Raw genomic sequence first — 25,450 nt, 5'->3', positions numbered from 1 at the left:
TGACACGTTTGAGCAGAAACCAGATCTAGTCTTCCTTGGCCCCGCCCACAAAAGTATTCTGATCCTAAGAATTCATTGATCAACACGAGTCCCATCTCAGATCAGACCAGAGCTGCTGAGAACATCACAGGTGAACCGGTGAGCTTCCAGGTAAGCATGACTCTACGCTCTGCTTTAGCCTGCAGAGTCGGAGGGTTTGTGGTGTTTAAGTTCAGATGGTTGGAGGGAGTCCAGGAGATCAGATAGAGTCAGACAGCACTCAAACCTGCAGGTTCACACCTGCAGTCTGAATGAAGATGGAGCCTGATCCCTGAAAATTTACAGGGTGAAGCTAACACTTAGAGCTCCCAAAGGGTTCCCTTAATCTCTGACTTTTAACTGTAAATTCAGGGACCAGAGAACTTTTTCTTTCAAGATGGAGCAAAGAAAACTAAGTAAAAAATTGCATTTTCGAGTATTTCTTTGTTCAGATTGCTGTGAATCTGGAGCAGATGCAAAAAAAAGTCATATGAAAGAGTATTTGTGACAGGAAATTCATTGGGCAGGCCGCAATTTCCTTGCTCTGCTCTATTCTGATGCATCCACCTGTAGACCAGTGAGGTTCCCGGCTCAGGAGGCACTTATGTCATCAGTCAGATTTACAAAAATATGAATCCTACAGAGTGGCTTTTTCACCATTTGATTGGTGACATGAATGAGATTCATCCAACTGCTTACAAGCATTTTGTTTTCTATAAAACTTGTGTTTTATGTGAAAATGACGTTGAAACTGTTGAACACTTGTTTTTTGAATGTAAGCCTGTTAAAATGTTTTGGTCCTCTTTTCATAATTGGTTGACTGGTAAAAATACTAAATTTGACCATTTAAATTGGAATGCCAGTAAAATTAAAATATACCTTAGTCGTGGATATCTAGACCAGTGTTTTTCAACCAGTGTGCCGCGGCACACTAGTGTGCCGTGGGAGATGGTCAAGTGTGCCGTGGAAAATTGCCCTCATTAACTGATCTAAAAACATTAACCATCTCCAGGAAATCAGCTCTTTGTTCATCCAAACAGGTCCTGATAAAACACTGAGTAGGTGAAGCCCCACATAAATGGCCCATTGAATTATTTTAAATCAAAATCCCTGCAATGCATGAAGAATAGAAAGGCCAAAAAAGAAATTTAAATCAGAAATAAATTGATGAGTAATGCTCCGTAACCCTTGTGCTATCCTAGGCACTTTAACATTGGGAGTTGGGTCATCTAGACCCACTAAACAGTGCGCTGAACCTTTTTTCTTCAATGATTTGTGATCTTCACTGGTGTACATGAAATCCTCTCCACCTTTATCCACCTTTGTCATGGTAGGGAGAACACATCAAATGCAAGGGTGGGGTCAATTAAGATAGCACAAGGGCTAATCTTGTAGCCGGAACCATGAAGCGCCGCCTTACAAATCTGGAGGTCCTCCTCACTGTCACCACTTCACTTTTTGCTGTTTGCTGTGTCTGTCTGATCGTGGTTTCCTGCATAGGTCTGAAGCCTGAAGGTAAGCTGCCCTTTCCTGTCTGTTAACCCATGACTTTACTGCGTGTCCAGCTGCTGCTGACTCCTAATGTCGTCCTGGGGGTGTCTAGGTGCAGCAGAGCCTGTGCAGTTGATAGGTCAGATGGTCATCACAGCAGGAGCGGCGTTCTCCGAGGAACTAAGAAACTCCAGCAGCCATCTCTTCAAGTCATTGGCCTTTGATGTGCAGCAACTGGTGAGGCTTTCCTGTGAAAACAGCATCTGAAAGGGCCTTGTTTGTAAAAAAAAAATGATAATAATAATAATCTACTGAAAAATAACACAGATCAGTCAGAAAGTGATATGCTTTGCCACTGTAAAGGTCATGTTCCTTATGTCTGATTGGTTGGCAGGTGTCTGATGCATTTGGTGCCAGTGAGCTGCGGCTGCTCTACAGATCCTTTCGGGTTCTTTATTTCAGGTCAGATATCGGATCACTTAGAATCACCATCAGGGTTGACATAAACAACTATTAGACTGAGAGAATGTGTCCACAAGGGGGCACAATCAAGTGCTGTGCTATGCTGGTCCCAAGCCTGGGTTAATGCAGAGGCCTGTGTCAGGATGGGAATCTGATGTTAGACCAAAATCAAATCAATCAAGAGAATCATAGACAGATCTTTCTGTGTTTGTTGGTTGACAAAAACCACCAGCTGTGCTAAAGGGTGGAAAGAGAGAAAAGTAAAGGCAGGACTGAAGGACTCAGAGTAGGAACTTTGAATGATGGGACTTTGACAGGGAAAACTAGTGGTGCTCGACAGGATAGAAAGATGAAAGGTGGACATATCCCCTTTGTGTTCAAGCGACCAAATGGAACTACACGGATGCCCCCTCTGCCATTTTGGGAGTCACAATCTAGGAGTCAAACAGAAGACATTGCCACAGATCTTTTGTCATGTCCCTCAAATGTCTGCCTTTGAGCAGTTCCCTCTATGTCTGAGGTTCTTAACCTTTTTGACACTGAGGTCCATTTTTCACAGTACAAAGTGATTCGAGGCCCATTCAAACATTGACATGTTCATTTAAATTGACCTATGTACAAAATGTTAAGAGTTTCAAATTAAACAAACTATAAATGGCATTTAAATAAAGTGCTGATTGAAATAACCTGCAGATGAACTTGACAAATTAGTAATCTTAATTTTCGTGCTAGATGTTAACTCTCCAAATCTGTAAAAATGAACAGCAGACACAACAGTCATTTTTTAACGTGCTGCATATCCCATGTTCACCTCTTAATGAGACTCTTGGACCTGTCTCCTCGACATGATCTAATCCAGTCTGTCAAAATCTACAATTCCAAAATCCAGTGCCCTAGAAATTTCCCATAAATCTCTGCGAAAAACCAATGTGCATCGTCGCTTACTAGATTGGCGAATATAGACCACAATGCATTGCGTTTGAACAATTTTTGCAAAGAAAATGTATTTAAATGTATTTTTTAGTAAATGATTTAACTTCAGAATATAATGGATTCATAAATGATCGTCGTAAAATGAAAACACTTGTTTTTACTTTGTGATATCGATGACATTATTTTTGCCATACCCTATTTGCTTTTAACACCCAGAACACGATATAAGACCTGTGCTACATAGTTTTTTAACAGTTAGGGATTAGGGTGGGAATTCAGACACAGGTAATATTATAGCTACTTTACATTAAAGGAGTCAGAGTGACGTGATCAGACAAACTTCTAGCTTTTATTTTGAACTCAGCTAACAATGTACATCTCACAGGTCTCATCATCCTCTCCCCTCCCCACACTCATGGTGCCAAAAAAAAGAAAAAAAAAAGAAGAAGTAAACACAACAGGATGAAATAATTAAGGGCGAAACAACAAAAACCCAAACCGCTTCCATTCCTAATTATGTATCACTTTTTGTTTCAGGGCCACCTGACACAAAATATTCACTACGGTCTCTAGGCTGCCACCCTTCCTGTTTGACTGCGGTGACCCAATATTTTCTGTCTTCATGCTGCAGAAATCTGTAAAATGCGAATTTTGAGTTTTTTTTGTTGTGACAACCAATATCAAGGCCTGTAAACCATGGGGACAGTTAGTATCTACACCAAAGTCTGTGATTTTACCCGTCAGATGTATCAACACAATGTATACTTGACTCCCAAACTGGCAGACAATGGCGTCCACGTGATGTATGTAAACATTTGTTATGCTTAAATGAAATTTTTCTGGGCCCATGTAGACAGTTTAATTCTAATCCGATCTTTGATCCAATCAAAGATATTTTGCACACGTAACCACAGTGGGAGCCGGAGGACAAACATCCAGAGAGATGGAGGTTAGCTCTGGAAAAGAGAAGATTGAAGGTCAGCTAAAGAAAAGCAGAGAATCAGTGTGTGAAGGAGAGGAACTGAAGTGAAATGGTGAGATTACAGAGAGCAGAGGTGGAGAAGGTGGAGGACTTTAAGTTCTCAGGGTCAACAGTCCAGAATAACAAATAGTGTGATAGAGGAGAGGCTTCTGCAAGCAGGTCAGAACGGGTGGAGGAAGGTTTCAGGTGTGATGTGTGAAACCTTTCCTTTCATCAAGAATACAAGGAAAGGTGTAGGAGACTGTGGTGAAAGCAGGCAATGTTGTTGGTCCAGAGCAGGGCTGGCTAACCCTGGTCCTCAAGAGCCACAATCCTGCCTGGTTTCCAGCTCTCTTTGACAATTTTTGATTGGTCAGCCCTGATTTAGAGACACTGATGCAGAGACAGGAGACAGAGCTGGAGGAAGCAGAGATAAGGATGTTGAGGTTCTCTTTGGAGAGAGCAGGATGAATAAGATAACGAATGGACCCATAAGAGGAACAGCTCATGGTAGATGTTTGGGACATTCATGCAGGGAAGCAGATGGAGATGGTGGAACATTGATGATGTTGGTAAAAAGATGCTGAAGTTGGAGAAACCGGGAAAGAGGATGTTCATAGATATAGAGAAGAAAGACGTGAGGGTGGTTGGTGTGAGGGAGGAGGATGGAGGGCAGAGGGTCAGATGGAGGTGGATAATTTGTTATGGCGACCTCTCAGGGGACCAGCTGGTGAGCAGATATGAAGTTTTGTGAGGGAGAAAGAATGAAATAAAACTGATTAATAAACTGACATCATGGATAATGTCACTTTCTCCGATCAGCAATATTGATAGCCAATCAATCGACAAGTTCATGAGCTGAAACCAGTTATTGATCTGTGTCTGCAGGCCTGGCAGCATTGCGGTGACCTTTGACCTGGAGTTCAATCAGCAGATTGATCTGAATGAAGTGAAGCAGCAGCTGGGGGAGGGTCTTCAGCAGATAGAGGATGGGGCTTTGGTTATTGATGTGGATAGCATTCAAATCACAGGTGAGTTGTTTATGGTTTCCATATTTACTAATTTTGGGTGGTAAGAGGTGAAATAAACTTTGAAAGAGGTGGAATGAGAAGGCGGGGGGGTTAGACCGAGGCAGTCAGTGCACCTTCCTTGTGTTATGTTTGTATGTGTGTGTGTTGGTGTGTTGGAGTGTATCTTGTTGTGGGGTAAAGGGTGTGTGTACTAAATGGTACATTTAAAATTGGCCACTGGGATGTTTTGCATACTTCTTTATTCTGCTGGCATGTTCATTCGTTGGCTTTCTGCAAAAGGCCACAAATTTCAAGTTGAACTGATATTTTAGCATCCAGTAGATGTCCTACTAGAGCAAATGAACCATTGAAATGGAACCAATTAGATGAAAAGCTTCAATGCTTCATGAAGCTTCATCTGCCCATCACTAGTGGCAAGATCACCGGGGAACCTGTTACAGTCCATCTGGGTCTGTTCTGTTTGCTTCAAAAAACTAAAAATGTTTTTCGTATCTGCAGAGAAGCCAAGTTCCACAACACCTGAGCCCACATCCACAACAGGTCACATAACAACTGAGACCATGCCCATAACAGGTCACACAACACCTGCAGCCACGCCCACAGCAGGTCAGACACCATACAGCGCTCTGTGGCCCTCTTCGGCTCACTTGTTTGAATTTGCACTCTTCTCTTTACAGCTTCCTGTCCTCCTGACCACAGTCTGTGTTGGGACAGATCCACGTGCGTTCTGACTGATGTTCTCTGTGATGGAGTCAGTGACTGCCCTGATGCGTCTGATGAAAACTCCTCTCGCTGTGGTAAGACATCTCTTCCAATCAGTTGTTCACAAGTCAAGTTGATCAGAATTTCAGAGCTGTGACTCCCATGAAAGTAGTTCTGAGAAGGCCCTGTGACTTCACGTTTGCTGTTTCCATAGCAACGACATGTGATGGACAGTTTGTGCTGGGAGGACCAAACGGAACATTTCGGTCCTCAGAGACTGAAACATACAGAAACAACAGCAACTGCCGCTGGATCATTAGGTCTGTTCCCAGATAAACACCAAGATAAAAACCACCATAGCAAACGGGCATTTTTACTGCAGTAGCACTGCAGAATGTTATCAGTCAGAGGCTTCTTCAAAGCTGCTGTAGAACTAGAATATATAGAATTTCAGAACATGGCTGATGGAAAATCCTGATTTGAAAATTAAAAAATAAATGTTAATTTGATTTTGTTACAGGCTGTCCGGTGTGACAGAAGCAGAGCAGCGAAGTGAAGGAAACTATAATTAAAAACACAGTTCAGTTTCTCCACAAGTTTTTTCTTTAGCAGTGGGGCATGCCTTCAGGTTCATTCCAAGATAAAGAAACAACGTATCACTCAAGATTTTTCTGTTAAAAGCAGAATGGGTTGGTAAAAATGGTCTTTTCAAAACTAAATGTAACACTAAAAACTAACCGGCAATTAGGATATTCATTCATCTTCAAAGCTGCTGTACAATTAGAATCTATACAATTTAAGAACACGGCTGATTGAAAATTCTGGTTTCACCTCTGGGATTTACAGTTACTTTTTCATTGGAATGGATTTGGCCAAATTCCCATAGGGCTGCGCAGTGGTGAAGTCCCTGGTTCAATTGAATCGGTTAGTTCAAAATGGGCCCAAGTCCAAGAGGTTTGTTTTTCCAGGAAATGATTTTAATTGCATAGCTTAACGGGAGGCTACACCAAATGATTAATACTTATCCCAGATTTAACACCAGTTTATAGCCTACAAATGCTATAATATGAAGCACCTCACTTTTATCATTTCAGAGGACTAGCAGACTAAAGTCTCTGGACTTGGGCCCTTCTTGAATTAAACAGGGGCGCTGCCATATCGGATAACTTTTGCTGCCACCTATGGGATTAAGCAAAACCCATGCAAGAGAGGCCCAAGACCAGGAATTTTGCACTTAATGCATTTTAAATGTCAAGCATAGTCAATACATTACAACGGACTTGGGACTTTTTTACACATAATCAGAAAGCTTCTCCCTTGAAGACCATAGAGCATATAATATCTCTATTTTGAAAAATTGTGGACTTGGGCCCCTTTCTGAACTAACCACTTCAATTCCAAGCTATGTCCTTTTTGTGTGGACTTTGCATGTTCTCCATGTACATGAATGGTTTTTTTTTCTAGGTGCTTGTGCAAACAACAATCCAAAAACATGCTTTATATTGTGGGCATGGCATTACATTATATGGCATGTTACTGGGAAAATACTGGACTGATTAAGGGCAAAATATCTGTTTGTGACCTGGAGTAGTGGGTATGGGCTACCAGCAACACTTATGACCCTGAACAAGACAAAATGGGAAAATATGGTGCATTGATGGAAAAGGTTCCCACAAGAAAAAAGTTGAGGTTCCATTCTTACACTATTTTAAAAACCACATGGAGTTAGGATTAGGGGTAACTGAACATTCTAGGAAGCACCAGGATACACACTGCACGTTGTTTGCTTGCTAACATAAAGTCATGCTGTGTACAGGATGGATGGAGGACTCTCAGTCCAGGTCAACTTCCACCACTTTGAAACTGAGGAGTACAGTGATGTGCTTAAACTTTATGAAGGAGTTGGACCCCACAAGCAGCTCGCAGGTAAAATACAGTCAGACATTAAATCGTAGGTTCACCTTTTTTTAATCTAGTTATTCATTTAAAAATTGTTTCCAAAGTCAAAGGGGCATTCCACATAGCAAATACAGTGGTTAGTATCAATAATGTAGCAACAACAAAAATAATACAGATACATGTTTGAAAGGGAGCAGGCAGAAGCTTAGGCCCTTAAAAGAAAAAAAAATGTAAAAAAATGGATGGGTTTGTGGGTGAGCTGGGTACCATCAGGTGTTGTAGAAGTAGGAAGTAAATCAGTGTTACCATATCAGGGTTTGTTTCTCACATATAAGGATATTTTTCCTGAACCCCGTGACCTGTTGACTAACTTTTGATGTGATTGCAGCTGAGCTCTCAGGTCCTTCTCCTCCTGGGACGGTGTTGCTGCTGAACAACCAGGTGACTGTAGAGTTCACCTCTGATGGTGTCAACGATCTATCTGGGTTCAGGGCCTCCTATGTTGCAGTAAACACCTCCAGCCTGTCCAGTAAGAAGGACCTCCATCCCAGAGCTTCCACACTGAACCAAAGCTGTTTTGACCTTCTGTATTTCTGCTTTCAGACCAGGAGAAGCTGAGCTGCAGTTTTGACCAGGGTTTCTGTTTCTGGAGGCAGTTGCAAGATAGTTTTGATACATGGATTCGAACCAATGTCCCCACTTTCCCACCGTTAACTGGACCAAACTTTGACCATACGTTTGGGAACAGTTCAGGTGTGTTCAACCTGAGCAAAATCCCCACCAGATGTGTAACTATTTAAAATCAATTAGGAAAGTTTTGTCATCACCACATTCTTTTTTGGTTGCACCAAACAGGCTTCTACATTGTCACTTCATTGAGTCCTGGCCAGTGGCTGAAGAGCTTCGTGATCAACAGCCTCCCTCTGGCTCCATCTTCACACCCCACGTGCTTAAGCTTCTGGTAAGCAACACATGCATAGTTTGAAAAGCAAATAATTCACTGAGCTATACAATGCTAACACATAACATGCACACAGACAGACAGCAACGAACAAGGGTAATCCGAAAGTCAAGAAAATGTCAAGGAATTGACTTGATTTTATTTTTAAAGTCTGTCCTGGTTGACAGAATCAGGGCAGCTCAGTGAAGTAAACTACTGTTAAAAATACAATTCAGTGTTTTCACTATGTTTTTCTTTAGCAGTGGGGCATGCCTTCAGGGTCATTCCAAGTTTTTAAAAAATGACGTTCCACTCAAGATATTAGTGTTAAAAGCAGAATGGGTTGTTGAAAAGGGCAAAACTAAATTTATAACTGAAAACTAACCGGCATTGAAGGTATTCATTTATCCAGGTGTATTAAAGACCGATTCCAAATAAAATATTGTTTTTGATGTTTTTAACAAGTTCTTGTGGCATTTTTCTCATGATGGATGACATATATAAAGACATTTAAGATTAAAATTACATTTCTGAGTATTTCTTTATTCAAATCATTTTGAATCAGGAGCAGACAAACAAATGTTATATGAAAAAGCTTGTAGTTGTAAAATCTACAATTAGTGGGCCACAAGTCTCCCTGGTCTGCTCAATTCTGATGCATCTACAAATAAATCCATTTACGTCTTTGTCTTCCCCTTCTTAACTGGAACCAGAATCTAAACTATACGACTGGATAGCTTCAATACTGCTCACCGTCTTTGTTGCACCAAGGATGCTTTTGAGAGTAATTAGCATTGTGTCAACTCTCCACTCCAAGCAAACGCTCATTCAGAGCAAGTTAGTTGTCTGTAGCTCGCCTTAGTTTTTGCAAGGACCCAATACTCTGCTGTGGAGACATGTAACCGTAGTGTATTTGTGATGATTGAAGTATTAAATTTAATAGGGCAGCGGTTGGGATTTAAAATGTTAAAACAAAGTGACGTGCAGTCATCTAGATTAAAATATACATTAAAAAAATTAATTCATATTTTTTATTTAAAAATATCAAACATTTATTTTAAACATGTCTATTCGTTAATTACTTATTTCTGTGTGGGCTTTCAACATTTCTTTAGTTAAAGAGTTTTGAATTTACACATTTGCAATTGAAATACAAAAAAAACGTAGCACCGCAGAAGAGGCACCAGCCGCCCGTGACTCCCTTTCCCCCAGAGGCGCCGTACACACTGACTGGAACTGCTGACTGAAAGTGCTATGCACTTTACTGTTTTGGCGTCTCTATTGTCATAAGAGATGCTTTATTTTTTAATAACTTCCTTTGCTTATTTCTCTTCAACTGTCTGTTTACATTGGCGCCAGTTTGTGACCCATTTAGTCTTTTTATCCACTAAAAATGCGCATTAAAAGTACACTAGGAGAGGCCCGCAGTACAGCTGCCTCAAGGCAGAGGGCGCTAGTGATCCCAAAGAATGTGACAAGAATAATACAATTAGTGGTGGCAAGTCAACTGCAGCTGTCCAGGTATTCTTTAATATTTTTTAGCATCATTTTCTAAACGGAGGATTAGTGTCTAAACTCTGGAATTAGTGGAGAAACGTCTCTGGCAGTGATCTCCACTGAGACAGGGAGACTTTTAAAACTGCAGAAAGAAAAGGAACATGTATACAAACAGGTTATCCATGTTTCTTCAGAAGCAGCGGCACAAATAATTCATTTATAAGTTAAAGTAAGTCAAAAATAACCATTCTGGTGATTTTCTTTCTATGCTACAGTTTGTAAACGAAAGAAAAATACTGAAATGGAATTTTAAACGAAACGCTTTAACTGTTGCCAATGAAATGGTGAGTAAGCTCCTCTGTTGGGTACATTTGTTTGTAAATCTGACTGATGCCTCACCAGTGTGAAGCTCACTGGACATCACTGGTAAAATACCACTTATTAACAAGTGTAGAGACGGGGTCATACTTTACATCCAAATGGCTGCATGACAACAGGTCATCATCTGTAGGTATCACATGTTCGGAGAGGATGTCTACCGCCTCAGAGTCCTCCTGCGTCCCTCTCAACCAGAGTTGACTGAAGTTGTGCTGTTCCACAAAGAAGGGAACTTTGGAGACAACTGGAACTATGCACAGATCACCCTCAACCTGTCTACAGAATCAACGGTCCGTAAAGTCAGACAAAGTCAGACCTGGTCCTGCAGGTACACCAACTCAGCTCAGTGATCATGTGACCTCTTCAGGTGGTGTTTGAGGCTCAGAAGGAGGGTGGCAATCAAAACGACATTGCTCTTGATGACATCTCTTTGAGATCTGAGGGCTGTGGCCCCGCCCCACCGGAACCAACAAATGTACCTCTACCAACGACCGCCGCCCCCATACCACGTAAGAATGAACCTACCTCTTCACACATGGTTAGAAACTGGACAACTAAGACAATGACTCCATTCCAGCTGAGATACATACAATGCCCACTAGCAGGTAGTTGGAAAGCCAGAGTCTTCTTGTTCATGACCTTTTGGTAATGGCCACTTTGGCCCTTTGTCCCTTTGGCTAAAGAGACACTGGCCCCCAACCGAAAACCTTCAGGACTAAACAGGGGTGGGATGGGTTTCAGTAGGGTGTGCCTTTGAGCAAGGCCTCAGATGGTTTTGTTTTTATACTGTGTGAGCATGAGTAGCACAGCCTTAAAAGACAGATAACTCCCAAAAGAACCTCCGGCGCTCACTTGGCCATCCTCATATTAGACTGCTCAGATTTGTTTTAATGCAAACTGCAGACATTTTAAAGAAGATGCTCCTTCATATTCAACCACTTCACCGAGGACATTGAGGACAGCTTGAGGACAGATGATGAGACAAACTGATGGAACTGATCTTTTTCACAGCACCACTTTACCTTTGTACATACTTATGTAACTAAACCACAAGGGACATGATATCTTACTCCACCTATTCTGTTCTTTGATTGGTCCAGCTGACTGTGGTGGGCCTTTTGACCTCTGGGAGCCAAACTCTACATTTACTTCTCCAAACTACCCACAGTCCTATGGGGACGGGGCTGAATGTAAGTATCTTAGAGGCTCCTGTTTGATTGTGGATGGATCTCACTAAAACCTGCACCTCCAACCCCTGTTAGGATTTTCACCAGAAGAGGAGAAGCAGCAGCAAGAAAATAAAAATAAGAAAATAAAAAAGACAGGACAGAAGGCTGTGAACCAAAACGGCGCCGTAGTGGATTCTACAAAAGTAAAAAGTGCACCAGTTCAACTCTGGTGTCAATCAAACATTTGAAAAATACAAAGTTCAGTTCGAGGTGAAGGTCACGGAGGCAGCAGTGCTCCAGCAGAGGTGGCTGCACCGACGGGTCTCAAAACAAGTTTAGCTTTTATCTTGGTAGTACATTTCTGCTTATCGGCAAATTTATTTCCATTTTAGCTAAACATTTAGTTACAACGTAAACACTTAGCTCCTAACTAAATTGTCAAAAACCCAAATATTTAAATTGGACTTAAATTTTTAGTTAACAAATAAATATTTAGTTATGAAGCTTAAATTTTTAGCCTGGGAATTCTTCAAGTTAAGATGTAAATATTAAATTTGTAAACTAACAGTTTAATTTGATAAAATTACATATTTAGTTAAATATATAATTATAAATACATAACATATAATTTATAAATAAATATAATTATAAATATATAATTATAAAAATAGTTAGATTTTAATTCAATATTTTGCTTGCTAACTAAATATTTAGTTAGTAAATGTAACTTTTTAAACTATGGGTCCTTAGGCAAGACCCTTTGTGTTACTGCCTATTTGGGTCTCCCTGTGTCTTGAAAATACAGGTTTGTGTCAGGAAGGGCATCAGGCGTAAAAACTCTCTGCCAAACCACCAATGCAATTCAGTGGACCTGCTTTGCTGTGACGACACCTACTGGGATAGGTCAAGGTGAAAACATTTTCATTTTCCAAGCCTGAATTGCATTTTGAATTGTCAATTCCAAAAAGCAATTTCAAAACTAAAATGTTATTGTCAATTGAGAATTGCATTTTACTTTAAATTATGATTCAAACAAACTTCCATAAAACAGGGATGACTGCACAGATTAACAGAAACCAAGTTGGATTATATTCATGTTTGTACAAAAAGTGATCATTTTAAGTATGATGAAGCAAAGAGAAGTTCATAAGGGATCAGGTAACAGTACCAAGGTTATCTGATGTTCATGAGTCCAAGATCTGGACTTCTTGTGATGGGTTGTCCTGGTCTGGATGGACCTAAATGTCTTGCCAGAGGAAAGGGATTCAAAAATCTGTGGCAGGAGTGAGAAAGGCAAGCTGGTCTGTCTTATAATGTTTTCTGAAGAAAAAAAATGTATTCCACGAATAAAACCACTAATTAAGTCCACTGGGATTCCCCTCAAGACTTTTGTTGTCAAAATGCAACTTTTATTTTTTTATGTTTGCAAATGTAAATACCCATGATTCTTTGCTGCAGGTCTGTGGACCCTGCATGCTGAGAAAGGACAAAACATTCAGTTGCATTTCCTGGATTTCGATGTTGAGGCAACCTATGATGTGGTGGAGGTGCGAGACGGGGCGGGGCTTAACTCCACTTTACTGGGTGAGAAGGTGTTTTCAACAGCGGCCTTTGGCGACCGCTGTCATTTTAAGTAACTCTGGGTGCTCTTGTTTCAGCTGTGCTCAGTGGCAGTGATGGCCCCACACGTGACCTATATTCAACAGACAATCAGATGACAGTGTGGTTCTACACAGACAGTGGGGGATTTGGCCGAGGTTTCAGAGCCAACTTTACCAGTGGGGTGAATCTGGGTTCTCAAGGTGAACAGCTTCTTTCAGAAAGGTCTGTGTTCATGACTTGACTTCATTGACTTTGATTCTTTTGCCAACAGCTCCATGTACAAATGGTCAGTTCCAGTGTCAGACAGGGGACTGTATCCATGGTGACCGTCAGTGTGACGGTGTGGCAGACTGTCCAGATGGATACGATGAGGCTGACTGTGGTATGTAATTGGTTGATTGGATCACAAATCTGTGAGGTATCTATACTGTATTGCAACAAGCTGCACGGCAGTCAGCATTGATGGCTTGCAGTAAAAAGCTGCTGGTTCAGATCCCCGCTGATTTTTTTTTCTGGGTGTAGGTTGCTTGGCCTCTATATCAGTGGGTTTGGATGTGTTGATGATTCATCCAGATGTTTCTTAGTTTGACTTGCACATCTAAAATCATATACCTAGGATTGTCATGAAACTGAACAGAATTGAGTTGTTGTGGATGATGAAGTTGCTGTAGCTCCATTCTTCAACCAGAATGTGTTGCTTTTTTGTGGTTTTGTCCATTCATATCATAGAGGTGTGTGGTTGAATCATAAACTGTGACATCCTACTTTCCTGATTGATTTGCATGAGTGAACATGGTGTCACTGCAGCTGGAAGGTTTATGTTTGAATCAGCCACAGATTCCTTGGGGTTATCTTTCCAAAAAGCCTAAACTTGTTCCTGCCATTCAGTTACTTCTCAGGAATTGTCTTACTGTGTGTTGGTATTTGTGAGTTGCTGCTTTGCTTGTTGCCTTTTACATGAATTCCAAGGTACTTGGAGCTGTCTTCAACATCTGCTGCCTTTTGGTACTAAAATCCTCTCATGAACACCATGAGGTTTCACCATTTTCTTGGCTACGGTTTTACCTATTGTGGCGTGTTTGGAACAGATTACATCAAGTAAAATTGTTAAGGCAGTTGAACGGTGGGTAAAAAGACGTTGTTAGGAAAGGGGATTGATTGTAGACCAAGGAAGTAAAACAAGGAAATAGAGGAAATTGAATTCAAAACTATTTTCTGGTCCTGAGTGGTTGCTGTAAGACCAAGAACAACATAACGTCACTGTAAGAAGTTACAAAAAATGAGGGAAAAAATATTTCAGTCTCTGACTCTTCAAGTGTAGTCCGACTTAAAAGATGAGAGGTCTGTAATGTTTATAATAGATAGATTTGTGGGAGACAGAATGTACAAAAGAACCCTCCTCCAATCTTCTGGATCAATAACTATCTGATGGGAAGACCTGAGTTTGTCTGACTGCAAAATTGTGAGTCTGACTGTTTGATCAGTGACTTTGGGGAACCCCAGGGAACTGTGCTGCCCCCCCTTCCTATTCACCACCTACACATCCGACTTCAAGTATTGCACTGAGTCATGTCATCTTCAGAAATTCTCTGATTACACGGCCATTCTGGGATGTGCGGCGGGGGGGGACAAGACGTGATCAACCATGTTGTTACATGGTGTCAGGAGAACCACCTGCAAACGAACACAGGGGATGGTGGTGGACTTCAGAAAAAACAAGCCTGTGCCATCTCCAGTCATCATCCGTGGGAGGAGTGTGGGTTTAGTGGACACCTACCACCTACCTTGGTGTCAGGCTAGACAACAAATTAGACTGGTAAACCCACACAGAGGCCATCCACAGGAAGGGTCTGAGCTGGCAGTCTGAGCAGATTCAGGTCCTTCAACATCTGTGAAAAGATGCTGCGGATGTTTTATCAGCCTGTTGTGGCAAGCACCATCTTCTTCCCAGTACCTTACCACAGGACACCAAAGCTAAAGACACCAACAGACTGATTAAGAAGACCGTGTCTGGTGGCCCTGGAGGAGCAAGTGGAGACTGGGATGGTAAAAGCAATCAACAGTATTAAGTATAATCCATCACGCCCGCTCCACCAAACACTGAAGAGCGTGAAGTCCACCTTCAGCAACAGACTTGTTTACCTTTTGAGCTTCCTTTAACCCCGCTACTCCAAGGTGCCATACAAAAAAATAATTCTTGCTGGCAGCAATTAGTCTGTTAACTTCGGCTCCTAGAAGTTAAAAAGATCAATGTTTTTATAACCCTCTATATTTGTAACACATTAGTACTTTATTGTAAGTTTTCATAATTAAGTCACTAACTGCAGTTACAAGATACAAATATCTTTGCTTGGATCAAAGATCGGATTAGAATTGAACTGTGTACATGGTCCTAGAAAAACATCATCCGATCGTAACAAACGTTCAAATACGCAAATGGATTTTAGGAGACTTTTCAGCTTACCTTTTTGTTGTACTGAGAGAAGTTTAGGTGCGACATGTGTGATTCCATAACCCTTATGCTATCCAAGGCACTTTAACGTTAGGAGGGGGGTCATCTGGACCCCCATTGAAGACAATGCACTGATACTTTTTTCTTTAATGATATGAGATCTTAACTGGTGTCCATGGATTATATGAAATCCTCTTCACCTTTATCCACCTTTGTCATGGTAGGAATAACACGTCAATGTAAGGGTGGGGTCATCTGGACCCCAAAAGATAGCACAAGGGTTAAGTCCACCAGTATTAGCTGCTTGTGTTTGTGCATCAGTTGCATTGCAGGTTAACGGTTCTCATCGGCTCCACTTTCTGCTTCTCCGCTCCCTGCTAACTGTTTGTGCCGACACCTGGGATTCTGAGCTGTCTGACTTCACCTGTCAGTACCTGGGATACAGGTAAGTTTCAGCTCTGAGGGGTGCAGATGCTCAGGAAAGAGAAGACTTTAGAGCTTAGAATTGAATCAGTGAATTCAATAAGGGCCCAAGTCCAAGAAGTTTGTTTTTCCAGGAAATGATTTTAATTGCGCAGCTTAAAGGGAGGCTACGCCAAATGGTTAATACTTTACCCAGACTTAGCACCAGTTCATAGCTTATAAATGCTATAATATGAAGCATCTCACTTTTATAATTTCAGAGGACTAGCAATCTAAATTCTCTGGACTTGGGCCCTTCTTGAATTAAACAGAAGTTACATCTGGAAAGAATGGACAGACCACATATTTATAATCTACATGAATCTTTATTTTTCAAATTTTCACATTCTGAACACTTGTTGGGATCTGTTTATATCCAAACCCTTTTTCTGCTACATGATAACTGCAAGTCAGATTTGTTCTCCTCCTAAAATGGAACATGTTATAAAAAAGGTACATCTAATCTTCAAAGTCAGACTCGTCATTGCCCCTAGTACCACAAACTCTTAAGTTTCTTGTTCATTACCTTTTCTACGATTAGGCCTAATCTCCTCATCACTAGAATCAAACTGCTGCTGCATGGGCGCTGCGATATTGGATAACTAGTGGTGCCATCTATGGGATAAAGCTAAACCCATGCAAGAGAGGCCCAAGTCCAGGAATTGGGCCCTTCTTCTACTCAATGCAGTTTAAATGCCATGCAAATTCAATACATTACAACGGACTTGGGACCTTTTTGCACATAATTAGACAGCTTTTCCATTGAAGACCATAAAACATTCACACATTCAATTGGTTCTGACTTCCTACAGGTCTGGAGAGGAATCACTGCAGTCAGTTCTCCCTCAAGATGCAGCATTTGCAGTCGTCACAGTGAGCAGTAATGGAACTCTGGAAACCCAAGTCAGGTAAGCATTAATGATGTCTAATGGACTTCAATGAATCGGTGAGAGACCTTCTCAGCCTCCCTGGTAAGGTCTATTCCAGGGTACTGGAGAAGAGAGTCTGTCCAATAGTCTGACCTCAGATCCAGGAATACCAGTGTGGTTTCTGTCCTGGTCTTGATACAGTGGACCACTTCTACACCCTCCTTGGGGTGCTAGAGGGTTCGTCGGAGTTTGCGCATCCAGTCCATGTGTGTTTTGTGGATTTAGAGAAGGCGTTCATTAGCATCCCCCTATTATGTCCTGTGGAGATTGCTCTGGGGTTCAAGGAGCCTTAAGTAATGCGTACCTGTTCCCAGTCCACTTTGGACGATGGCAGAGCTGCCCTTTATCACTGGTTCTTTTCATATTCTTTATGGACAGAATTTCTGGGCACAGCCTTGGGCCGGATGAGGTTTGGTTTGGGAACCACTGGATTTCCTCTCTGCCCTTTGCAGATAATGTATTATGTTTGGCTTCATCAGACCAGGACCTGCAGCGTGCATTGGCCGGTTTGCGATCAAGTGTGAAGGGATAGTAAGCATGGCTAAGTCTCTCTTAAAGGGAGAAAAGTAGTTAGTCTGCAAAGGGAAGATCGGAGCGTGAGATTGACAGTCAGATTGACGCAGCATCTGTAGTTATGCGGTCGCTATTCCGGTCCCTCTTGGTGAAAAGAGAGCTGAGCCAGAATACAAAGCTCACAATTTACTGGTTGATCTTCATTCCAGTACTCACCTATGCTCATGGGCTCTGGGTCATGACCGAAATAACGAGGTCCCGGATGCAAGCAGCCAAAACGAGCTTCCTCTGTGGGGTGGCTAGGCGCTCCCTTAGAGATAGAGTGAGAAGCTCTGTCACCCAGATAGAGCTCTGAGTAGAACCACTTCTCCTCCACATTGAGAGGAGCCAGTTAAGGTGGCTCTGGCATTTGGTTCGGATGCTTCCTGAACCCTAGGGAGGTGTACCGGCACACTTAGCCAGGCGTCTCCAGTGGGGGTGACAGTAAAGGACAATTCCAAACTCAAACAAGAATTACCAGAGATCTTTATTTCAGGAGGTCCATAAGAAAAAGAAAAAACAGAAGTCCATCTCAGTAAGAGATACAATGAAGATACAGGCAAGCAACAGGCACCAGTATGAAAAGCAGTAAGATCAGAATCCAGAACATGGCTGGGGGATTAAAGAAAAACCACGAATAAGCCTTACATGATGAGAAGATTCACCATCCGCTGAAAGAAGCCTGCTTTGGACCAGAAGTTAGGGAAATAAAGCTCATCATCTAAAAGGTACTACAGAGGCAGTGAGGGGGCACGGTTTGACACAGAGGTTTGATCTTCAGTATATAAAAAGAGAATGCTACCTTCAACTGCTAAACACTTGAGATTTATCAGCAGAACAGCCAAATATTATCTGTATTTGTTCAGATTGTCTTCAATGGTTTTTGAGTGCAGTATGCTTCAAGACAAAACACATTTGTTGTCAAAACAGAAGTTTCTGAAAGTTTCTGTTAAACTCTGATGATTTACAGGGAAACTTGCAGCAGTGGAGAAGTGATTTCCCTGAACTGCAGCAACCAGCGTAAGTGCACTGATGAACAATCTCAGACAAATTCACTCACCTGTACTCAACTGATTGATGAAAAAATTTGAAGATTCAAGAGGACAAAAGTTACCTCAAAGCAATCCTGGTTAGGGGATCTTTGAAGCAGTGGCTCCTAAAAAACTATTAGTATTTGAGAGGTTGTACTAAATTTTCTCTATAATAAACAGTGCGGACGACTATCAGTTCTTCACACATCCAGAGCAACATGTGGATCAAAAACATTTTAACTTAAAAAATATTTATTTTTTTACTTAATTTGCAGCCATACTGTGGTCAAACAATGTTTGTGTAAATGTTTTTGCTGTTATGGCAGTTGTTTCTTCTACAACAAGCACAAATTCCAAGCACGGTTGAACTAAATACTCACAAGCTAATTCTTAGTATCCAGAGTGGGATTCTCATAGAAGCTGGAATGGCAGATGATTCTGTTCCTGCAAAGGGAAAGGGTGTCATGGCTAAACTGACCTGTTAGAAACAACCCTAGGAACAATTGTTGGGACTTTGGGATTACTTTATAAGGATCTGGGGGTTAGTGAAGCTGCAGAGCAGTTCTGATCCAGATCCAGAGGTGGCTCTCATCAGACACCAGTTAGAAATGTTAAACAATCAGAAAAGTAAGTGAAATAAACCAAGTTACTCTTTAGTGTATTCTAAGAGGAATGTGTTAACTTGAGAGTTTCAGTTATTAATTTCTGACATAGCTATCATATACAGCAGATGCTTTAAAAAATACAGAACAAAAGACAAAGCGAGAAAAAATTAACAGTAACATAAAAAGTGGAGAAATAGTAAAATATTAAAACGTTCAACAATATACTTGGTACAGCAGTTTACTAAGCAAACAGAAAATAAGAGAATGCAGGTCATAGAAGATGAAGGTTAGTGTTTATCACGTGTCTGGTGAAAACAGGAGGGTGAATCTCAATGTGGGTTCATGTGAGATTGTGAGCTTTTTTGTTGGAAAACTGTGTGGTTTCATGTCAGTGTTTAGTCTGATCTCAGGAGCTAAAAGATTAAACATAAATAATTGGATGGGAGATGCCAGACAGTACCAGGTGCTGAAAGACTTGAAAGTTACCAAGCCCCATAAACTGGGAAGGATCTGGGCACGGAAATTACTGTTTCCTTTTATCCTAAAATAACTTAGAATGAAGTGGAATGTTTTTGATGTTAACGTTAAAATTCCTTTTTGCCTTTTAGCATGTGGGCAACGTCAGGTCTATAACCATGGTGACCAATCAGAGAACAGCAAAGAAAATAATGGTAAGAAAAGAAAAGCTTTTTTATTGGTTTGTTTTGTTTCTATTCTGAACAGTGGTGGACTTAGCAGTTTGGGGGCCCTGGTGAACAATAACACAAGGTCCTCTGCATCAGTTGGATTAATCTTTTTTTTTTTTCATTATTTTGGGATAACATCGGTTGAAGAACTTCTTCACTAACAGCCTCTATATCAGTTTTGATAAACATCTGAAAACTGAAATCACATTTAAATTTTAAACAAATGTATTTAATTTACTTTTTTTTACTTGGAAAAAACATTAAATGTATTAAATTTGCTAATTTGTTAAACACTTACTTTCTAATAGGAACAAATCTTCAATCATTTCTATAATGTCCTGAAGGAAACTTGTCTTGGACTCACAGTGCCAGTGGCAGTTTTGGGGGTAACAGATTACAAAGTGATGAATTATTGTAATTTGATTACTTTTGTCAGTAACTGAGGAATGTAATGAATTATAGTTCATATTTTGGTATTTAAATTACAATTACTGGCCTATAGAAACCTTTGTTACTTCATTACTTAAGCCGTTTAGTTTTTTTTTACTGTTTTGCCTTTTCTTATTTTTTTTCTCTCTAAGCTGCTGACTGGTCAATATGAGTTGGTGCTCAATGTGCTCTGCAGAAAGGGGGGGGGGGTAGTTGGTAGACTCCAGCAATGCAGAACTGTGCACAAAATACAGATGTAGAGAGAGATAGGTGCAACTCATTGTAATAGAATACCTAAAATGAGCGAAAATGAACTTGGAGGCATTCAGTAGTTCTTTGGGTTTTCAAAAGAGTAGCTTAGTTTCAGATTAGATAGATATGAATGTAACTTCATAGATATTGGCATCACAGTTTGTTTCCACATCTCACTTTGAGTAGTGTCACAGACCACATGTGCTGTAACTTATTTTTGTTTCATTTTTCACACTGTTGTCTCAATTCAAATAAAGCCAGGTTTTGTCTTGAACCAGGTTCATACTTTGACCGAGGTTATTGTTTTAAAAATAAAGTTAATAGAAAGGCAAGAGGATCTTTTTAGTGCTGTTTTTCCCTTGATTAGTATATGAGTGGAAAAAAGTAAAGTAATGATCAGTGAATTTCTTTTCAAGTAGGTCATGAGTAAAGTAATTATATTACAATTTCATCCAGTTACTAAATTAAAGTATTCAATTACTTTTGTAAAGTAATTTACCCAACACTGGCCAGTGGTCGCAAATGGCATTCACCCATGCACACAACACAGTACAAGCACGACAGCAAACAACACAACACAAGTGAATATAAGCATACAGGATGTTAGGTGGACTATTTATCAATCCACTGTTGTGACGGTGAAAACTTGAATAGTTTATAAAATATAAATGAAAATACGTGTTTGCTTCAAAAATTGTTCAAAGGCAATGCATTGTGGTTTATATTCACCAATCTAGTGAGCACATTCATTTTTCGCAGAAACTTCTGGGAAATTTCCCCAGGTACTGGATTTTAGAATTATAGATTTGGACAACATGACGAACACACAATGTAGTGAGAAGTGAAGGATTTCAGACATAACCTTTGATTTTTACAGGTGTGCCGAGAGTGGTGGGTGGGGTCAATGCTGAAAAGGGGGCGTGGCCATGGATGGTGTCCCTACACTGGAGGGGGCGTCATGGCTGTGGTGCTTCACTGATCGGCAGAGACTGGTTGCTGACAGCTGCACACTGTGTCTATGGGTTAGTTTGATACTTTTCTTAAAAAACATGTATCTGATGTACAAATCACTGATCCCTTTCTTTACAAAATGTCATTTTGTTGATAAATACATGATCTGAGTTTGCAAATGAGCCAGCATCTCCACAGCAGTCCTGACTGCCTTACAGCTTCTAACAGTTTTTTAAAACGAAACTGGTCAGGTGCATGCTGTTCAAACTCCACCGTTCCTGATGTCAAAAATCAGATTGGGACCAATACCAGATTCTCCATCAAGTGGTATATGGCGAATACTTGAATAGCGCTTTACTGCAATCTTTGAAGGCCCAAAGTGCTTTACCGTCACAGTCACATTCACCTACAGTATGCACACACATTCACACACTGATGGCGGCTCCGCTGCAGAACACCAGCACAACCACCAGGAGCATCAGTGTTTTGCTCAAGGACGCTTTGACACATGGGCGGGCAGAGCAGGAACCAAACCTGCAATCTTCCGATCAGAGGTTGACCGCTCTAACTCTGCACCATGACCAGATCAAAGTCTGTAGATCAAAGTGATCTGCATTCCGCTCTTCCAAACATGCATAGCCATCTCTATTGCTTACATAGCCAGCAGAAGGCTTTGTTGATGCAGATGTTTTGTTTCTGCAGGAAGAACACACACCTGCAGTACTGGTCAGCTGTTCTTGGCCTTCATGCTCAGAGCAGCATGAACTCACAGGAAGTTCAGATCCGGCAGGTGGACCGCATTATAATCAACAAGAACTACAACAGAAGAACCAAAGAGGCAGACATCGCCATGATGCACCTGCAGCAGCCAGTCAACTTCACTGGTCAGTGCCAACATGCACAAGACAAGCATAGTGCTCAGTCTTCTGTGATGTGGTTGTAGGTCTTTGGTTGTCCCTCATTGTGGGTCTGTGCTTGTGTTTCAGAGTGGGTTCTGCCTGTGTGTTTGGCATCAGAAGGTCAACATTTTCCAGCTGGAAGAAGGTGTTTCATTGCAGGGTGGGGTCGAGACGCTGAAGGAGGTGAGCCGCTTCACTGTTCCTGCTGACTTGACCTGACCACTGTGAAGTTCAGCTCAGACCTGTTTCTACTTTAAATCTAATTTTCACATTAAGAGGTTCAATCTAACAATGTTGTCTGTCTTCTCCCTAAAATTCTCTTACCATCCTGGACCTTTCCTGTATTTTGTCTTCACTTTCTGTTTCCCCCCCGTTTATTCCCCATCTGCACCCCCAGCCCATCGTCTCTTATCCGTCTGTCAACAGGTTGACATGTCTCTGTCTTTCATTCTCATCACTTCAACTTCCTATCTCTCCTATCCTTCACCCATATCAACCCATCGATTTTATAAACACCCCCTTATTCCCTTTCAGTATTAATGGATTTTGGAGCCTGTATCCCAGCCACTTTTGGGAAAAGGTGTGGTACACATGGATGGGTTGCCAGTCCATCAAAGGACCAAACAACTGCACACACTTACAGTCACACCAAGGAACTACACGGATTCATCAGTTGATCTACGATGCATATTTTTTGGATTGTGCACTCCGAAGTGCCTTCTTCTTGCTGTAAGGCAATAGTGATAACCACTACCCCACCATCCAGCCCCCACGTCATGGGAGTAGGCTTTAGTGCCCAGAAAAAAATCCACACATGGAGAACAATGATACGCCAAACAGAATGGACCAGTCCAGACTTGAATCATGGCCTTCTGCTGTGAGGGGAGGGTGCTAACCACTACTCCATTGAACTTTTAACCTGGCTCTAACTTTTCTGTCTCTTAGGATCTCTACCTGACATTCTACAGGAGGCTGAGGTTCCCCTGGTGGACCAGGATGAGTGCCAGCGTCTCTTACCCGAGTACACCTTCACCTCCAGCATGCTATGTGCTGGATATCCTGAAGGTGGAGTTGACTCCTGTCAGGTAACCCACACCTGATCCAACAGGTCGAAGCAGATGTGACATACAAATTGGTCAGTGAGCTGTGTGTGACTTTACTGTCTGCAGGGTGACTCTGGAGGACCTCTGATGTGCTTAGAAGATGCACGGTGGACTCTGATTGGTCAGTAAGGCACACACCTACACATAAACACTCGGTCAGCTCTAAAACAATGCCCTTCCTTCCTGTTGGCTGACAGGTGTGACATCATTTGGCGTTGGCTGTGGGCGTCCTGAGAGACCAGGAGCTTATGCTCGAGTGTCTGCTTTCGCCTCATGGATTGCTGAGACCAGGCGCTCCTCGTTCTCAGATCTAGACTGAACTCTGCTTGGTTACCTGCAGATCCAAACCCCTGCCTTTGCAGTTTGATACAAACCTGGACCAACAAATAATCAGCCTTCCTCTAAAGAATTCTGTAGGCTGGTGGTATTGCCAAATACACAAAAATATCCCTTTCACAGCCTGATTCAAAAGTTTGTTTGATGTTCATTGTTTTATTTTCTATTCATGACAAATTTTTTCTTAGTACAGTGCTTTAATTTCATTGGAGCTTAAATTTGCAAATTATTGGGAATGTGTTTCTTGCCTTGCAAGAAGGTGGACTCAATAAATGACTTTGTCCATTCTAATGTCTTACTTCAGGAACATTAGGTGGACGGACCAAATTTCAATGGACATGACATCTCAAGCCTCAAATTTGCCCTTCATTATTTTAAGCGGGAGCATGAAGTGCTGGTCTGTGCTCACATTTGTAACTAATCCATAAAGTTTGTATGGATTTAAATAAAGTTATGTCATTTTAATGAACTATGCCTCTGAATCAGCTAGTATGAGTCAATTTAAATCTCTTTTTGTAAATGACTTGAAACAAAAGTTTTCTTTAAATTCTGGCTGAGTGCTTTCCTCCTTCTCAGCTGTTGCATCTGCAGGGGGCGCTGTGCTTTCAGCCAAAGTTTTAATTATGTTTTTCATCTGATATGAGAATTTTTGTCTTTGTTTTTTCCATTGCTCTATTTATACCAAAAATGATTCCCCACAGTTTTTTTTGACCGATCAGCTGTCCCTTCAGGAATGTCAGAAAATAAAAAAAACTGAAGTTTTATGAATCTGTCTACATTTTTTGCAAATGAAAACAACACCAACATATGAGGAGAGGTCACAAAGGTAAGGAGGCTGCCTTTTAATTCACTTCCAAGTCGGTTTCTTGGAAAGGAGTCTTTGAAAGTTCTTTTAAGTGAGTGTGTGTGGGGAGGATTTCTTTAATGAAAATTATGGCAGAAGAAATTTCCCAATAACAAGTTTCTGTACTACAACTGCACTTGTGCGGCTGAATGTCTTTGGTGGGCTGTCTTTCTTCTCAAACCTTCCTCCCTTTCTTCCTCTGATGTCACAGTGGCGTTCCCTTGACAGCAAAATCTGGTACACACAAGACTTCAGTGCTGATAGTTCATATAAAACTGCACTCAATTGTCCTGATATAATTTTTTTGTGGACATACAGACAACCTATCCTTTTTAAAGTGAGCAAACAGCAGAAGCGGGACTCTATGGATCTCAACACAGGTTTTGAACAGGAATACAAAAACGTTGCCATGGTGACAAAGGAAGTTTTAAAGACCCACTCCAATGAAAACTGTGTTTTTAACATATTATTTTGGCATTTTCCCATGATGGAGGACACTTGTAAGGAAAATAAAGATTAAAATTGACTTTCTGAGTATTTTATTATTCAAATTGTAGTGAATCAGGAGCGGACGAAAAAAGTTTATTTTAAAATTGGAATTACAATTGTCAGGCCACAAGCTCCCTGCTCTGCTCCATTCTGATTCATCCAGTTGCAGTCAAATAGATTCATGTACGTCTTTGTTTTCCTCGTCTGACCTGGAATCTGGATCAGAACTGTATGGCTGGATAGCTACAAAATTGCTCCCCATTGTCGTTGCATCGGTAATGTTAGGTTAGAGGGTGAGAGGCTAGAAAGGATAATGGGGTATCAGTGGAGGCTCACTTCCACGCCAA

At 41.2% G+C, this 25,450-nt stretch overlaps 1 protein-coding gene across 2 annotated transcripts; it reads left to right on the top strand.

Moving 5' to 3' along the window:
* The first annotated feature begins 66 nt into the window (after positions 1-66).
* Positions 67-24,538, top strand: tmprss15 (transmembrane serine protease 15). Of its 2 annotated transcripts, NM_001104899.1 has the most exon segments (28): positions 119-150; positions 1,353-1,533; positions 1,622-1,746; positions 1,904-1,971; positions 4,754-4,896; positions 5,395-5,502; positions 5,574-5,693; positions 5,813-5,918; positions 7,415-7,524; positions 7,886-8,026; positions 8,101-8,250; positions 8,353-8,458; positions 10,446-10,602; positions 10,680-10,821; positions 11,413-11,502; positions 12,940-13,065; positions 13,140-13,283; positions 13,355-13,465; positions 15,857-15,980; positions 16,810-16,905; positions 18,449-18,498; positions 19,723-19,785; positions 21,359-21,503; positions 22,135-22,316; positions 22,419-22,514; positions 23,277-23,416; positions 23,501-23,555; positions 23,632-24,538. In NM_001104899.1, coding segments are annotated over 27 exon segments (3,132 nt in total). In that variant the 5' UTR covers positions 119-150; positions 1,353-1,421; the 3' UTR covers positions 23,754-24,538.
* Positions 24,539-25,450: the final 912 nt, after the last annotated feature.

The sequence above is a fragment of the Oryzias latipes genome, chromosome 14 (genome assembly GCF_002234675.1).
Source record: "Oryzias latipes chromosome 14, ASM223467v1".
Lineage (NCBI taxonomy): Eukaryota > Metazoa > Chordata > Actinopteri > Beloniformes > Adrianichthyidae > Oryzias > Oryzias latipes.
Note: the sequence above shows the minus strand (reverse complement) of the source record. Positions and strands in the feature narration are given on the sequence as shown.